This window comes from Mastomys coucha, unplaced genomic scaffold, assembly GCF_008632895.1.
Source record: "Mastomys coucha isolate ucsf_1 unplaced genomic scaffold, UCSF_Mcou_1 pScaffold15, whole genome shotgun sequence".
NCBI lineage: Eukaryota > Metazoa > Chordata > Mammalia > Rodentia > Muridae > Mastomys > Mastomys coucha.
The window spans coordinates 141,802,708-141,820,551 of record NW_022196897.1 but is presented as its reverse complement, the minus strand read 5'-3'; the positions used below and the strand labels follow the sequence as shown (position 1 = coordinate 141,820,551).

The following is a 17,844-nucleotide window of genomic DNA, read 5'->3' as shown; positions in this document are numbered from 1 at the left end:
TGGCATGTCACAGTCTGATGATGTCACAGCTGAGGATGGCATGTCACAGCTGAGGATGGCATGTCACAACTGAGGATGTCACAGCTGAGGATGGCATGTCTCAGTCTGATGATGTCACAGCTGAGGATGGCATGTCACAGCTGAGGATGGCATGTCTCAGTCTGATGATGTCACAGCTGAGGATGGCATGTCTCAGTCTGATGATGTCACAGCTGAGGGTGGCATGTCTCAGTCTGATGCTTTTTACTGCTGAGGACTGTTCCAGAGAGTCACCTTAGTGTTAACTTTCCAGTTTTCTTCTTGAAATTACTTTGTGCTGCTTTTCTTTGGGTGACAAAGTATTTCCTTTTCTTTATGAACATAAAATCCAAGACACGATTATTTAAGGCTTTAGTTACATTGTGATCTCTTGAACCTTGAGCTCTTTAAAGGGTTTTAGTTTCTTAATTTTTTTTGTCAGTCATATAATACTTTTTGTTTGGGTGTTGGTTTTTGTTTTGTTGAGACAGGGTTTCTCTGTGTAGCCCTGGCTATCCTAGAACTCACTCTGTAGACCAGGATGGCTTCAAACTCAGGAATCCACCTGTCTCTGCCTCCTGAATGCTGGGATTTAAAGGCAGGCAACATCTGACTTAGGGATCCACCTGACTTAGTCATATAATATTTTAGTAATAAAGGAAATAAAAATAATTTGTTACTTCAAATATGAAAATGTCAATATTTTCATCTCTGCTGGGTCTCTTTCATTTATGGAAATGTGCGCATCTTAATTTTTTCCTTAGGTACCTTTACAGGGCTGGCTCTGACCCTCAGGTACCTGACAGGGCTGGCTCTGACCCTTAGGAATAGCTCAGGTTCTTGCATGCGTAAAGGACTGGGTACAGTCTCTAACACTGAAGGAAAAAAAAAGAAAGAAAGAGGGAAATAGTTAAGTACTGTAACATATATCAAATATACATAGAGTTGTATACTCTGGCGCCTTTTCACTCACTGGAACACATGTTATTCATGCTGTTTAGATAACCTTTATTTCTTATTGAAAATGTAAATTGTTTTCTTTTTTGGCAGTATAGAGTCTAATTTTCTTAGCATATTTTTTTTCTTTCTTTTCTTTTTTAAGATGCTTTTCTCTGCGTAGTCCTGGCTGTCCCAGATCTAACTCTGAAGACAAGGCTGGCCCAGTACTGGGATCAAAGGGTGCACTACCATGCCCAGCACAGTTTTTCCTTATTTTTAATGGGGAGTTTGAGCATGCTAATTATCACATATGAATGCAGTTGTTTATTTTATTAGCTTAAGGTTTTTTAGGTTCATCCATACCATAGGCATGCAACAGGATTTCTCCTTGTGTGGGTTGGGCTCCTGTTTCGTTGAGTATCATATTTTCTTTATTCATGGGATACATTGAATTGTTTGGGTTGCTTCCATCTCTTGTTGTGAATAACACTGTAGTGGACTCGGGTGTGCAAAGATCTCTCTGCGACGCTACTTTTGGAGGTATGTCCAAATTGGATTGAAATGCTAGATGAAATGATAATTCTCTTGATGGTTCTTGATGCTAGGAATCATTGCAGTGGTATTGCATAGTGTCGACTTCCGCTTTCAGTCCCTCGTCTATTGACTGAGGATTTACTGATCAAGACAGACTCTTACTTTATAGACCAGGCTTAATCAACTCAGAGCTCTGCCTGCCTCTGCCTCCACAGTGCTGGCACCAGAGGCATGCACCACACCCAGCTTTGTAACTGCTATTTTTATTACTACTTAAGCTCATGCTGCCTGAGTAAATTTTTATTTTCACTACAAAGCGAAAAATTTTCAAAAATTGCCTAACCTACCTTCACCAAATGGCAACCTCTCCCTTGGTTTTAGTTTCCTCATCTCTGAAGTGAAAAGGCTGGACGGGGAGAGCTCTCCGTCTTCCATTCCAGTGTTATTCTAAGTTACTCCTTAATTCTTCAGTTGCCTTTTCTCCAAGCTAAACAACTTCAGCTCATTTTAACCTTTCCACTAGGACCTGTTATTTCTCCCTTTGATCATTTTGTGGTTATTTTTTGGACCGTCTCCAGGTTGTCCTTCTCTTTGAACAAAGTAGAAGAAGAAGAAAAAAAAACTACCTAGTTTTTATTGAGTACTGAGTCCGTGCCCAGAATGGTGTTGAGTACTGGGGCAGAGCATGAAAGGAGTATAAGTCGGCTGTGTCCTGGTGGAGCTCACAGTTTTGCTGAACTATGAGACACGTACCCACAGCATTCAAGAATTCAAGACCTGCTTAAGCCTGTCTCTGCCCCACTGCATCCCACCCCCTGCATGGGGGCCCCTTCACTTTTTAGGGCTTTTTGGTTGTTGTTGTTTTACTTACTTACTTCTTATTTATTTGTTGACTCATATAACCCAGGCTGGTCTTGAACTCGCCATACAGGAGCGGATGACTTTGAACTGCTTGTGTGCCTGCCCCTGTCATTATAGGCTTACACCACCACTGCAGCTTTGTGTGGTGCTGAGGATGGAACCCAGGGCTTTGTGCATGCTAGCCACGCATCCCTCGCCCTCAGGCTTTTTGGAACAAGCTCACACTTATTTTTCGGATTTCACTTGATGTGTGTGAGTGCAGGTGTACACATGCCGCAGAACTCATGAGAAAGTCAGAAGACAGTACTCAGGACTTCACTGTAGGTATAAAGCTTTTGCAACCTACTTTTAATAAAGGTTCAACCTCTCCTCCAGCCCACCACCCAGCAGAAGCAGTGAAAAGTTCTTAGGATATGGAGGAAGTGGACCTGTTCAGCAGTAGTTCTTTAGGGACGAGCTTGATCTTCTTTGGCAGCAGTGCAGTCCCATAGCAAACAGCAAATATGACTCAGCAGCTGCAGACCCATCCTCTAGGCAGGCAGACACCAGGCACGAACCAGCAGCTACGCTACAGTCCAGTCCTGAAGAAACTACCAGGCTCGCCAACCAGCCTGAGGCTGCAAAAGTGGCAAATTGCCACGGGAACATGGAGAACATTTCTTGGGCAAGTTTCTTCTCTCAATGGTGATGTTATCACAAGTTGAGCTCAACAATGCTATGTAAGATGAACCAATTCGTGTCTTTATCAAAAAATAGTGAGGTGGAGCAAACCAAACCAAGGCTCAGTGCTCGTCTCCCACTGTCTGTGGGGTCAGATTTATACTCCTTCATCAAGTGTCCTTTCACGTGCTTGCCGTAGCAAGACATCCTTTCACCTGTGTGCCCCAGTAAAACATTATTTAATGTAAGTAACTTTCCAAAGAACTAGAAATTTCCACTCATGTCCCCTTTCTGTTTAATACTTCATTCTTGCCACCTTTGAAGGGTCTGGATTGAGCTCAGGTTGTCAGGCTTGTATACAAGGGCCTCTGCCTTCTGAGCCTTCTTGTTCTCCTGTTGTGTGAAATCTTAGTCTTTCTATTCATCTATCTATCTATCTATCTATCTATCTATCTATCTATCTATCTATCTATCTATCTATCTATCTATCTGGGAAGGTCTCACTATAGCCCTAGCTATCCTGGAACTCACTCTGTAGACCAGGCTATCCTTGAACTCACAGAGATCTATCTACATGCCTGTCTCTGAGATCTGCCTGCTTCTGCCTCCTGAGTGCTGGGATTAAATGTGTGCTCCACCACACCCAGCTTCAAAATCTTACATTCTTCTTAGCTTGGAGCCATGTGCACGAGTCTATCGCTGCAACCATCTGGAACAGACTTACCTATACATTTATATTTTTCACATTGTCATTTGGACATCTCTCTTGCACACAGGACTTGGTTCTGGTTCTTAGAACACGTAGGAGCGAGCTGGGGCTTCTTTCACTCCATCCTCGTTCCTGATCGGATTCTGGCTTTTCTGCTCTGCCCACTTCCAGGAGGCATTTTCTAATGATTCTGGGTCTTTGGTTTTTTGTTTCTGAGTTCTGTTGTTTATACTGCCTATTTCAAATCTCAGTGAATCTTGTATGTTCTTATTGAGATATATGAGAAATGTAGGGAAATGCACAAATCACAGTACACAGCATAACAACTTACTACAAAGTAAACATACCCAGCACCCACATCACGAGGAGAACATGAACCGAGGCTGTTAAATCAACTGGTAGAATGCTTGCCTACCATTCATGAAACTCTGGGCTCAGTCCACAGCAGCCTGTAAACCACATGCTAGGAGTCCTAGCACTTGGGAAGTAGAAGCAGGTGGATCAGAAGGTTATCCTCAGCTACACAGTGCATTTGAGGCTAGCCTGGGCTACATGAGGCTCTTGTCACAAAACAAAAAACAAAAAAAACAAAACATATCACCAAGATTCCAGAAGCTTCCTTGATTCCCCGCTAGCCACTGCCCACACCATGGTTCACAGGACTCTGCTTGGTACTCCATCCATTTATTTGCCGTTGGACATCTGTTCTGCAGCCTCATGTGTTTGTCTGCTGTCATTCAGCCTTGTGTGAGAGGTCTAATAAGTGTGTTCTTTGTAGCAATGGTTGATTAATTCTCACATAGTGTGTACTTTCTGGTCCCGGGGAGTTGGTTGCATGGTATTTTATTATGTGGCTATGCCGTGGTGCATTAAGCTCCTCTGCTGACGCCTTTGTGGATTGTTTCTGCTGTGAGTGCATGCTTATCCTTCTGTGGAGGAAAGAGTGTAGCATTCCCCAGCCTTACATGCTTTGATCTTACCTAGATTCTACCAAAGATATTTCCAAGTGGTGTTTGCACTTTGTCCTCACACCAGGAGTGTCTGTTCGGGATGCTCGCCGCTCTTCCTGACACTGGAACGTCTTACTTCTTTCTGTCCAGTGACAATTTCAGTGTGATACCGGGTTCTGTGTCTCTATGCTCAATTCTTTTTTTCTTTTTTTCCCCTTTCTTTGTAAGACTATGAGCTGTCTGAGGACAGAAATTCATTGCTATTCCAAAACCTGTACGAGGGCTAGCATACCTTGAACATGACTCCTCTATCTATGGTATATATGTGTTCAAAGATGGTGGAGGTCGGTAGTCAAATAAATACTGTGCAAATGGTAGGATTCGTTTCATCCACAAATATTTATGTGTTGCTCACAAGCCTCGAGTTAGACTTGATTCTAATGCGAGAGGCAGTTCTTACCATCAAGTGTTTTTGTGAGTATAATGGCAGAGTGGATAGGCTACTGTTTGGAATTAGAGAATAATGCTACCTGCTTTTTTTTTTTTTAAGATTTATTTATTTATTATAGGTAATTATATTGTAGCTGTCTTCAGACACTCTAGAAGAGGGTGTCAGATGTCATTACAGATAGTTGTGAGCCACCATGTGGTTGCTGGGATTTGAACTCAGGACCTTCGGAAGAGCAGTCAGTGCTCTTAACTGCTAAGCCATCTCTCTTGCCCTGCTACCTGCTTTTTGATATAAAGTGCTTAGGGAGGCCTCTTGAGGACTGGGTGTGCCCCGTTGGTGCAAGCCCTGACTTGGATCCCCAGCACCACATAAAGCTGGGCCCTGCAGGCTACACCTGCCATTCAGAGGTTAGTAGGGTGGAAGCTGAAGAATCAAAATTAACCTCAGCTCCACGGTGAGTTCAGAGATAGCCTAGGCTACATGAGACCCTGTCTCATAGAGAAAACAAAACAAAAAAACCCCAAATCAACAAGAAACCAACCCAAAGAAGAGAGAGGGAAGGCCTCTTTGAAAAAGTAATGTCCCAAGCCGGGCAGTGGTGGCACACGCCTTTAATCCCAGCACTTGGGAGGCAGAGGCAGGAGGATCTCTGAGTTCGAGGCCAGCCTGGTTTACAGAGTGAGTTCCAGGACAGCCAGGGCTACACAGAGAAACCCTGTCTTGAAAAAAAAAAAAAAAAGAAAGAAAGAAAAACTAATGTCCCAATTATTTTGAAAGATAAAAAAAGTGAGGTGTTCCAAGGTCCTTTCTGAAGGAAGCAAAGGCAGGAAGGGTAGTCCAGAAGGTAAGCGTGTGTTTGTGGTGAACAGGGCAGTAGAAGGCGTTGTCCTGGCACGTCTCAGATTTTCAGCAGTTCAGTGAAGTAGGGAGAAGGAATCCATTGACCACTGTGGAGCTGTGGGGCTGAAGAAAGATGCCTGACCTGACACTAACTGGGGAGAAGCCCAGCTTAGGCCACACCCACCCCATTCTCTGAGGCAGTTTAAGTGCTCTGCGTTCTAGATGGGCCATTACACTGATGTATGTGATGTCATGGGAGGGTTCTGTGTTTAGTCTGTATTTCACAAAGCCTGCTTGGTACTTGAGAATTAAAGCATAAGTCTGACTAATCTTTTAATATCCTTGTTTGGAAAGAAATTCAAATAGTACTATTCCACAATGAGAAACTATTTTTCCTTTATTAAGATGAAACAGGAAAATCATTGTTAATTTTATTTATCCCTTCTCTTTTTGGAATAAACCAGATTTGAAGGATTAGCCCTCCCTCCCGTATTTTTTTTTTCTTCCTTGAGACAGTGTCCTGTCTGAAACTTTCTATGTATCTAGACCAGGCTGGCCTCAGACTCCTGCCTCTCTGCATCCTGAATGCAGGGATTAAAGACATGTGCCACCATGCCCAGCTCCCATCCCCCCACACCCTATAATTGTAAGGGCAATTAAAATGTTACTGGGAATTTGGACACTGAATTCCCAAGCTTACCCATAACTCCTTCCCTTTACTCCCCTTATCCCCCCTCTTTCTCTTGTGGTTCAGGAGATCAAACCCAAGGCCTTGCCCATGTTAGGCAAAGTGTTCTACTGACTTACATTCCTAACCCGCTACCCACAATTCCAATGTAACCAAATAATCCTTTCATTCCTGTGTGTTACTTCTTAGATTTACCCACATGCATCCATGGTTTTGTTTATAATTTTACTTATGCTTTTAAAATTAAAAATAAAAAATTGCATTTTTCATATTAATTATAAGTATAAACTATAGACTTTGAGTGGACAGCGATAGTCCAAAGTAGGTTCATCCTCCTGGATGGGATGCGGCAGACAGTAGGAGAGATTGTGTGTGGGGAAGGAAGAGAGTGCATATGGGAACCCCGTGCTTTCTGCTATGAACCTAACGCCATATTAAAAATAGCACTTCAGCCAGGTGTGGTGGCCTGTGTCTCTAATCCCAGCACTCGGGAGGCAGGCAGAAGCAGGCAGAAGCAGGCAGAAGCAGGCAGAAGCAGGCAGAGCTCTGACTTGAAGGCCAGGACAACCAGAGGTACATAGTGAGACCCTCTCTCAACAACAACAACAACAACAACAACAACAGCATACTGTAATCTCAGCACTTGGGAAATAGAGGCACAAAGAGGCCAGCCTCAGCTACATAGTGAATTTGAGGCTAGTCTGGCTCACATGAAACCCTTTCTAAAAATAAGTAAGTAAAAAGTAGAGTTAAATAAAGTAAAAATAAAGTCAGATTTTGGAGATTTAATCCAGGGCAGAAGAGTTGCCCTACAAGTGCAGTGCCCCGGTTCAGTTCTTACCTATCTTGTGAGTGAGTGTCCTTTAATTTACTGCCTCTCAGTGGATATTTCTGTGTTTACTGTTGTAGAGCTTACATATAGGAATTGATTTTCCAAACTGTATTCTTGATTATAGCAGTACTAGCCAAATAGAATTGTAGAGTGGGTTAGAGAATCTGCGAAGCATTTAGTGTGACCCTGGTGTGACCACAGTTGGCTATGTGTGCCCACACTTTGTCAAAGGCAGTGTGACTGAAGGGAGGGTGTGACCTGGTGGTGGGTGCCACTTTGTTATTCTTGACTACCTGTTTTGGGAGATGCACCATCCATGCCTCACTGTAACCGAGGTGCAGCAAGCTCAACGGCCACTGAGCTTTTAGGTGGCAGAAGCAGGATTTTTCTTTTTTCTTTTCTTTTCTCTTTCTCTCTTTTTGGTTTTATTTTATTCTTAAATGTATTTTAGTTTATTGTCATTGGTGTTTTATCTTGATGTATGTGTGTAATGAGGGTGTCAGATCTTCTAGAACTGGAGTTACAGATAGTTGTAAGCTACCGTGGATGCTGGGAATTGAACCTGGGTCCTCTGGGAGAGCAACCAGTACTCTTAACAGCTGAGCCATCTCTCCAGCCCCAAGTTTGTTTGTTTGTTTTGTTTTGTTTTTGAGACAGGATTTATTTCTCTGTGTAGTTCTGGCTGTCCTGGAATTTAATCTGTAGACAAGGTTGGCCTGGAACTCAGAGAGTCCCAATCATTTGCAGAGTTCTCTTTCCTATTACAATTTTAGTTTTCTCATTTGATTCAGATTCATTCTGTATTTCTAGGACTGAATCCTTTTATTTCTTCAAGAAGTAACTAATTTTCTGGTTTTATTTTGTTCTTTGGATCCGTCTCACACTATGCATTGGGATGATACTGAACTCACAGCAGTCCTCCTGCCTCAGCCTTCCAGAGATTGCAGGTGCGAGCCATCACACCCAACTTCACATATTTAATAGATATTTATTGAGCACCTGCTGCATACCAGACACCATTCTGGGTGCTGGTCGTGGGTCCTTTTGATGATCCCTCACCGGAAGCTGGGCTAAGCAAGCTTGCATAGAACCAGCTAGAGCAGCTCCAGTTGGGTTAACTCACTAAGCAGTTCTCGGTGTTGCTTACATCTGTTTGTTCGTCTGCAGTGGCTCCACAAGAACCGGGCTGGAATGTGTGGGGGATCAGAACAGAGTGCTGGAATGGACACACCACAGAGGAGGAAATACCACAACACAAGTAAGGTGAGTCTGTTCTCTGCTGTTAGACTGCGTTAAGTGGTCGGTGAGCTCAGGGATTAGGTGAGCTCAGGGATTTAGGCAAAGTTAGAGCACATGGTAGGAGACAACCCAACTGAATATGTGAGCCTCCATCTTCTGAGCTTATAGCCTGAGTTTTTCCCACTGTAGACTCTTGTCAAGAGAATACTTTAGAAGAAAACTATTTTTTTTAAATAAATTTTGTACAAGTTAAAAATAGTCACCTGTAACCTTGCAAGCCTTAGTTGGGCGAATAACCGACCTTATTTGCAGAGGACAGGTTTGTTAGGACTGGTTCTCCTGGGATTTTTTTTCCCCACGCCACCTTTCCCCTTCTTCTCTTCCTTGCTCTTTCCCAGTCCTTTCCATTCTCGCCCTTCTCCCCACTCCTTTGCCTTTCATTATACTTCCCTTCCTCACCCTTTTATTTTTATTTTATGTGTAATGACCGTTTTGTCTGCATGTATGTCTGTACACCATGTGTGAGCCTGGAGCCCTGTGAGGCCAATAGAAGGTATCAGAGCCCCTAGATCTAGAATTATAGACAGGTGTCAGCTGCTAAGGGGGTGCTGGGAACTGAACCCAAGTCCTCTGGAAGAGCAGCCAGTGCTGTTAGCCACTGAGCTGTCGCTCTCTTTTTCATAATACCTCAAGTCTGTTCTTTCCTAATTATTCTATCACAGGCACGGGATTGTTGAGGTGGGTATGTCCTGCTCTGTAACGTGGAGGTTATCTGTTAGACAGCATTCAGATGTGTTTGCACACTTACGTGAGGGCCCTGAGTCTGGATCCATGAAAGCACACTTGCCTAGAATGTGAAGCCCTGGGTTTGATCTCCAGCACCACAGTGAGACAGAACAGAATGCTCAGAGCAAACAAACAACAAACAAAGGCCCCCAAATCGTTACAAAGAAATCAAGAGCTCAGGCAGAAGAGAAGAAATCAAAGTAAAAAGAAACCTACGCAATAAGCATGTCCTTAGAGCAAACAAACCCAGCGTTCTGTTTAGAAACGTTTCTGTAACTGATTCTGATTTCTTTCTCTTTGTTTAAGTAGCTTCCTAATACCCAAGATCCCCCACAGCCTGTGGAGGAGAAGGTCGGTCCCTTCACGAAGATGATAGAAGCCATGGGATTCACCGGACCTTTGAAATACAGTAAATGGGTAAAGTCCTTTACGGTCCCTTGGGTCTGGATTCTTTCTGTGGCTCATAGATTTGTTTTAAAGCTTCTGACCTGTGAAATTCATATGATATTTTGAGACTTTCTAAAGAATGCACCCCTCTACCATCTATTCAGATTTATGTGGTAGCTAAGCCCAAGGCACTCCTTCAACCTAGTTCTTTCTTTCCTAGTGTCTTTGCTAGTCAGGACAGTGAGGTGGGAGTTTTCAGACCCTTGCTTGGTTGCAGGATAATAGCATCGAGATGAGTTTAAGGAACAGATGGGCCAGCGGTCCTCTGGGCTGCGTGATCTTCAGGAGGCAGTGCTCGCTAGTGGACTTGTTGTTTTCATTGTTGATTTTTACTAGGTCTTATGAAAAATTGATCTCATGACTTACCATGATACATGTTGTGGGGGCTGGTGGAATGGCTCGTGGCTAACAGCACTGGCTGCTCTTCCACAGGACTTGGGCTCAATTCCCAGCACCCCTGTGGCAGCTGACAACTGACAACTGTCTCTAACTCCAATTCCAGGTGTTATAGGCACAGTCTCACAGACATACATGCTGGCAAAACACTAATGGCCGTAACAGAAAAATAAAAATTGAAACACACTGGGAAGGGATGTTTCCTAGCTAGCTGGTCATTCTCACATTATCTGTTACACAGAAGGTCCTGTGACGGTCCTGTGATGAGCCTGCAGATGCTAAGTCACAGTGATGTTCTCAGAACCCTTACAGTAGTTTCTAAACCATCAAGGAAGTCGTTTTCATTAAGGATTTATATGTATGCATGTAAAATTCTTGACAACTCATAAATTTTTTTCATAGATATTTATTTATTTTTAGAGGTGAAGATAAAATAGAGTGTGAGGTGAGTTGAGTTATAAACAGTTTCCCAGTCAGCATGGGCTACATGAGGTCTTGTCTCAAAAACAACAACAAACCCCAAGTAAACTGCCGGCAGTTAGGTTTGCGCCCCTCTTAGCTGAAGGAACGTGAGAGCTACGGGCCGACAATGTCTAGGGACACCGGAGCTTGCGCAGTCGTGGCTTGAGTTTGCTTTCCTTTTTGTCTAGAAGATCAAGATCGCGGCCCTCCGCATGTACACCAGCTGTGTGGAGAAAACTGACTTCGAGGAATTTTTTCTGAGTAAGTGACTCCAGTTGTGCTGGAAGGCATGATCCTCTGTTGATTTCTGTGGGTGTGGGTTTGAAATTTGTTTTTAAGCATTTGCTTTGTGTGTGTATGTTGAATGTGTTTACTCATGCATGTATAAACCTGAGGACTACTTTGGTGTTATCCTTAGAAACACTGTCTACCTCCTTGGAGACAGACAGGGTCTTTCATTGGCCTGGTGCTTATCAGTTAGGCAGTGCTTGATGACTAGGGAGCTCCAGGGAGCCTCCTGTCCCTGCCTCCCCATTACGGGGGTCTCAGGAATAGGCCACTATGCCTAGTACTTCACCCAGGTTCTAGGGGTCAGGCTGGGGTGGCCACGCTCACATGACAAGCACTTCGTGGACTGTTACCTCCCCAGCCCTCCTCCTCCTCCTCCTCCTCCTCTTCCTTCTTTTCTTCTTCTTCTTGTTATTATTATTAATATTAGTATTATTATTTTGGCATAGTCTCTCTCTTGTGCAGCTAAGGATGACTTTGAACTCCTGATCCTATAGTCTGCCTCCTAAGTCTGGCTTTGCAGACTTGTGCCTCCACTCCAACTCTTAGCATTTGATGAGGGCTTTTTGTCAGTAATTTTTCTTTTTGTTTCTAGTTTTTATCATTATATCTAAGTACACTGTAGCTGTCTTCAGACATTCCAGAAGAGGGCATCAGATCTCATTACGGATGGTTGTGAGCCACCATGTGGTTGCTGGGATCTGAACTCAGGACCTTCAGAAGAGCAGTCGGTACTCTTAACCACTGAGCCATCTCTCCAGCCCTTGTTTCTAGTTTTTAATTGTTTTAGTTGATCTGAATTAAATTTCATGATCCTTCTTTCTATTCGAGGGCTATTGGCTCCAAAGGGTTATATAATTTTATAACTTACATCTAATTGATAAATTCCTTACCAGAGGATTTTACTGGTTTGGATCACTACTAACAGTTGATTATATCAATAGAGGATTAATTTGATGCTGTAAACTGTAATTATTAGCACCTAGCTAACTAAAATAGGTATTTGTGAGGACACTGGAAAATGTAAGCCATTCCCGTGTCCACAGTCTTTAGAGCAGTGGTTCTCACCCTTCCTAATACTAAGACTTCACTACAGTTCCTCACGCTGTGGTGACCCCAACCATGAAATTATTTTTCATTGCTACTTTCTATTTGTAATTTTGCTACTGTTATGAATCATAATGTAAATATCTGTGTTTTCCAGTGGCCTTAGGTGACCCCTTTGAAAACATTGGTTTACTCCAGAGGGGTCTCGACCCACAGGTTGAGAAACACTGCTTTAGACAGAAACCTGTGTTCTGTGTTTGTATAGCTGGCACTTTACTCTGCAACAAATATCTGTACATAATTATGAAGAATGCAAGGTGCAGTTTTGATTGCTTGATAACTAGATTGGTTGTTTAAAAGCTCAAATAGACGCTGTTTGGGTTGCTTCACTATTTCCACAGATAAATATTAGTTAGGGACTTAAAATACTATACTGAGTTATAACTCTAATTTTTTTTTTTACTGTTTTTCTAACTGTGCTAATAATTATAGTTTACAGCATCAAATTAATCCTATACTGATATAATTAACTGCTAGTAGTGATCTAAGCCAGTAAAAAAAAACTATTTTCTATTTTCTTGTTCATCAGGAGAGTTTTCTTGCTTTGTAAACAAGCAGTTTTTTATTGTTTATTTAAAAAAATTATCACAGTGTGTATGTGTGTATATATATGGGTATGTGTGCACACAAATGCATACACACAAATGTATATCAGCATATATGCCATGGGGCCCATGTAGAGGTCAGGGGACAACTTATGTGTTCTTCTCTACCATGTGGATGCTGGGGAAACTCACTCAGCTTGTCAGGCTTGGCAGCAAACACTTACTTCCTGAGCTATTTTGCCAGTCCTGAACTGTTTCTTACTTTATAAGAAATTTGTCCAAGGGACTGGAGAGACGGCTCAGCTGTTAAGAGCACCGACTGCTTTTCCAGGGGTCCTGAGTTCAAATCCTACACCACATGGTGGCTTACAACTATCCTTACCTCACTACCCCCATTCAAGTCCCTGGAGCCATCCAAGAACACAGCAGCCAGACATGCCTGCAGTGTCAGCTTGGTGGGGAGGGAGATGACAACTGGCGGGTCCTGGGAGCTTATTGGTCAGCCAAAATGGTGAGCTCTCCCTGTCTCAGAGGAAGAAGGTGGAGCCATAAGGGAAGACAGCTGATACTGTCCTCCGGACTCCACGTCACATGCATGGGTGCACTCAAAGATTCATATGCATGTACCACACATACATACTGGACCCACAGAAAAGAAAAAATAAAAGTTTATCATCAGATATTCAATACTTGATTCAATTTATTATTCATATTTATTATAATTATTTTAGACAAATGCTTGTTTTCACTCTGTTATTAAAGATTCCTCTTTTTTTTTTTTTAAATTCTACTTTCCATGTATGAATGTTTTGTCTGCATGTGTGTCTATGCACCGCATGTATGTGGTGCTCCACAGAGTCCAGAAGAGGGCATTGGAAACCACACAACTACAGTTACAGGTACTAGTGAGCTGCCATGTGGGTGCTGGGAAGCAAACCTGGTCTTCTGCAAGAACAGCAAGTGCTCTTAACCAATGACACATCTAGCTCCCTACCGAAGACTCTTGAGTTTGGATTAATATTATAGTATCAATATTACATAGGTTGTTAGTACTCATATTTCAGTCCATAGCTTGCGATTACCAACCTAAGAAAAGTTTCTGAAAGTTACAGCTATATATTAATAGCTCACACATATTTGCTTCTATGTTTGTCCCTTTAGGAGTTTCATAGTCTTGTGGGATAGTGAGTGCTTGTATTATTGTTTATTTTTGTTTTGTGTTTAGAAGCAGTTGAGGCTTAAAGAGACTCAGTGACTTGCCCAAGATTGCCTAGCCAAGCCTCGCACCTGTGTTGTCTGGCTTAAACCTCAGGGATTTTCCCGCTGTGACAAGCTGCCTGTGAATGAATGTAACCACAAACTAGAAATTGTAGTGTGGCTTAACAGTTTGGGTTTTGCTTTATTTTGATGAGCGCTCGCTCTGTGAGATGCTGTGTTAGTGCTGGACGCTCATATGTATGCACACCGTGGCGTGTGTCTTGGTGAGTTTGGCCTGGCTTTGTCCTTCAGTGTAAGTGGCAGTGAGTTTTCTGCTGACCACATTCTCTCTTCAGATTTTCTAAGACTTAAGTAGGCATTTGCCTGTTGAAATCAATGGCATAGGCTGGGCATGGTGGTTCTTGGGAGGCAGGCCTCTGTGAGTTCAGGCCAGCTAAGACTGACTAGAGAGATCCCGTTTCCAAAAAAAACAGCCACAAAAACCTGTAACATAAATACGCATTGTTGTGCTTGCTTGTAATTTTAGTACTCAGAAGGGAGAGGCTTGAGCATTGCCATAGACTTAAGGTAAGCCTCATCTACATGAGTTCCAGGCTAGCCAGGACTACAAATCAACCAACCCATGGCATGTTTATTAGCTTTGCGCCCCCCCTTTTTTTTTTGCTAGATTTGCATTTTAAAATCAAACCAAAGGAATTCCAAAGTGTGAACAAAGAACAGATTTGGAAAGTACCATCTGGAGGCAAAAGATTTTTTTTTTTTTTTTTTTTTTGAATCTGCAAAATAATGAGACTGACTTTCTTGTGGTTTGGATTCTAAGGAAGTATAGTGGGGGTTGGAATCAAATGGGGAGATTTATATATTGCTTCCTAAGATGATACCTTTAAAGTGGCCATGCCCATTTAGGTCTTTGATGTAGGACTTGATTCCAGGAGTCCTGAGGAGAGGGAGCTTGGGTATGTGGCGAGGTCGTTCTCCCAGGCTAAAGCAAGGCTGATGGCATTTCCTGAAGACTGTGTGTGAGCAAGTGGGGCCACGGTATCCTGTGCCTGCTGTGCCTGCTGCGCCTGCTGTGCCTGCTGCGCCTGCTGTGCCTGCTGCGCCTGGCAGCTTCTTGGACAGTCCTCCCTAAGATCCCAGACACCGGCATGTCAGAGCCAGAGCGCTCCATGCATCAGAGCGGCCAGCGTGTCAGAGCCGGAGCGCTCCATGCATCAGAGCGGCCAGGAACTCTGGCAGCTGTTGTTTATGGCATGGGTGCTCTGAGGATGCCCTTGCCCATCACATGAACATGTCTGCTCTGCTGCGTGATGGAGTTTGTTCCTGGTGTTTTGGAGCAGAGGTGGTCAGTTATCGAAGCTCGTGCTTAATTCTGGATTCTTGTCTGTGGCTCTTCTTACCTCTAAGAAATGATCGCTGTAGGGAGGAGGAGGCACTAATGAAATTCTGTGCCAGTTGTTGAGGTTTCAGTCTACTTTGTGACACAACTTCAAGAAACTGGTGATGCTTTTCAAAGATAGTTCGGACTGTATAATTCACTGTAAAATGACAACAGTGGATATTGAGTCCCTATTTTAAATGGGACATTTTGTTAAGCCCTTTTTTTTTTTTTTTTGAGATGATCTCACTATGTAGCCCTGGCTGGTCTTGAACTTGATATGTAGAGTAGCCTGGCTTCTACCTCAGATCTCCTCTCCTCTGCCTCCCCAGTGCTGGTGCTATGGCTAGAGGCTTGTGCTATGGCCCCTGGCTTTGCTAACTAAGTTCGGTATAGGCCTTTTATCTCTTGTTTGTCATCACAGCTCTGAGGTAGGCCCTCTTGTTCTGCCTGATAGAGAGGGAAATTGGGCCCAGAAACATCACCTAGATCTGCTTAAAAGTAACAGGGTCTAGATTTTGAATTAAGTAATCTGACCGCATATTAAAAAGTGGCACTATCACTCTCTAGTGACAGTAATGGAATTATTTAATTTTACTGAACTTTGTCTTTGTGTGTGTGTGTGTGTGTGTGTGTGTGTATTGGAGCAGAGTGTGATCATGGCATTGACTCAGGGTTTAGCCCTGAAGTATGTAAACACACTTTGTTGAGCTAAGAGTTGTATTTTTGTGTTGCTCATAGTCAACATTCACTCGTCGGTTTGATGTTTTTGAGGTCTACTCTGTGGCTTTCTGTTCTGACCTGCATGGGTACAGGGGCTTACTCATGTGCCAGCTCTTCTCATCAGCCCTGAGCTGACCCCCAGAAGGGAAAACTGTGACCCAGGGCCAGCTGCTGACCTGTCTGCCTGTCTGTGCTTTCCAGCCCAAGAACTGATTCCCCATCTGAGGAAATTGGATGGGGTCCTGGAGGTAGCTGGGAAGCTGTGATGTTGAGGTAGCCATTGGACAGACTGTCCTGTACCAACAGCCAGATTTCAGTCTCCAGCTTGAAAGACAGACTTCCAAGAAAACCTTTCTTTTTAATGTTTTGTTCTAACATCCAAAAAAAGACCCAACTTGAAATCTGGGCTTGAGAGTTTCTCGGGGCTATTCTTGTTCTAGGCGGAGAGCGGCTGGCCGGCACTCAGATGGCATGGGTCTTAGTAGCTGGATGGCTGGTCAGGCCAGCCTCCAGCTCCCTCCTGCTGGGCTCAGAGAGGAAGTCCACTTGACAGCTGCTGGGCACCACCCAGTACGCTCACCCGAGATTTTTGGTGTCCTTTTGTGACAGACCTGGATTCAAAGCCCAGTCTTGCCACTAGGTTAACGTGGTGGCTGCCCATAGCTACTTGGCCTTCTGATTTTGTTTCCTTACCTTAAAGTAGGATTATGCTACTTCTTTCCTGCGTTGAGGTAAAGATTAAGAGAAATGCTATAAAAGATGATTAGCCTTGCCCTGGTGTGGAGTGTGGCCGTTTCTCCACATCTTGGCATTAGAAGGCTACTTGAGTAACTGTCCACACACTGCAGGTAGAATGAAGGAAGCGTGAAGTTAATCCCAGGTACCTCCCTTCATGGTTTGTGTTTCTCTGAGCAGTTGTCTTGATTCCACTGTCAGCTTTCTCACCTGCTCACATCCTGGGGTGTTAGACAGGTTTATTGAACTACAGGCTGCACAGCACTTATTACATCTGGCATGTCATAAGCCCAGTCAGAATGGCCAGGGACTCCCTGATTAAAGCTGACTGTGGCCCTCCTTCCTAGGGTCCTGCCCTGAGAGGTCACTTGTAGTGACCCTGGTTAACCATCACCTCACTGAATGCTGACTGGCAGAGGAGGCTTTTTTGGGGGGCGGTGGGTATATAGAATTTATGTAGCCCGGGCTGGCTTTGAATTTGCAGCGCGGCACTGCCTCAGAGGATCACAAGATGTGTGCTTGAATCCAGCGCACATCCTAGGCCCGTGCTCTCATGCCCAGCCTTACTCCTTCTTTTTGTGAGTTGTCACTCCCAAAAGACTGATTCTACCACAAGAGCTCACATGCCACTAATTTCCTCTCATTCATCCATCCTTCCTGCTCCTTGTCAAGCTTTGCTCCTTGTCTCGTAAGGAGGAGGGAACAGGTAGTGGGGATCCCTTAGCTGACCAGAGGGCTTTCTCAGACATGTGAGAATTGAGAGGCATGAATGTCTGAACTGAGACCTGGCCTGCAGGATGTAAACCAAGAGCCTAGTGTCGTCCCTAGGGGCTGAAGTGGCTGTAGTCCGAGTGTCCCTGCTCAGCCCGAGCTCCTAAGAGTTCCACTTTTCTCCCTCCTGGTTATTTGGGTAAAATCATATGGCACATTCATGGCCATACCACACTGGATTGTCTTTAAAAACTTGGAAACGGCTGGGCAGTGGTGGCGCACGCCTTTAATCCCAGCACTTGGGAGGCAGAGGCAGGTGGATTTCTG

General features: G+C 43.8%; 1 protein-coding gene across 5 annotated transcripts in view; it reads left to right on the top strand.

Annotated features, from left to right (window-relative positions):
- Window positions 1–17,844, top strand: part of LOC116091249 (ubiquinol-cytochrome-c reductase complex assembly factor 1) — a 91,674-nt gene that overhangs the window by 10,875 nt on the left and 62,955 nt on the right. For 4 of the 5 annotated variants that reach the window (XM_031372439.1, XM_031372442.1, XM_031372438.1 and 1 more), the window contains 3 exons: window positions 8,650–8,745; window positions 9,817–9,924; window positions 11,001–11,073. In XM_031372439.1, the coding sequence (XP_031228299.1) occupies window positions 8,650–8,745; window positions 9,817–9,924; window positions 11,001–11,073 (277 nt within the window). Of the gene's footprint in view, window positions 1–8,649; window positions 8,746–9,813; window positions 9,925–11,000; window positions 11,074–17,844 lie in introns of all 5 variants that reach the window. The other variant, XM_031372441.1, reaches the window with a different exon arrangement.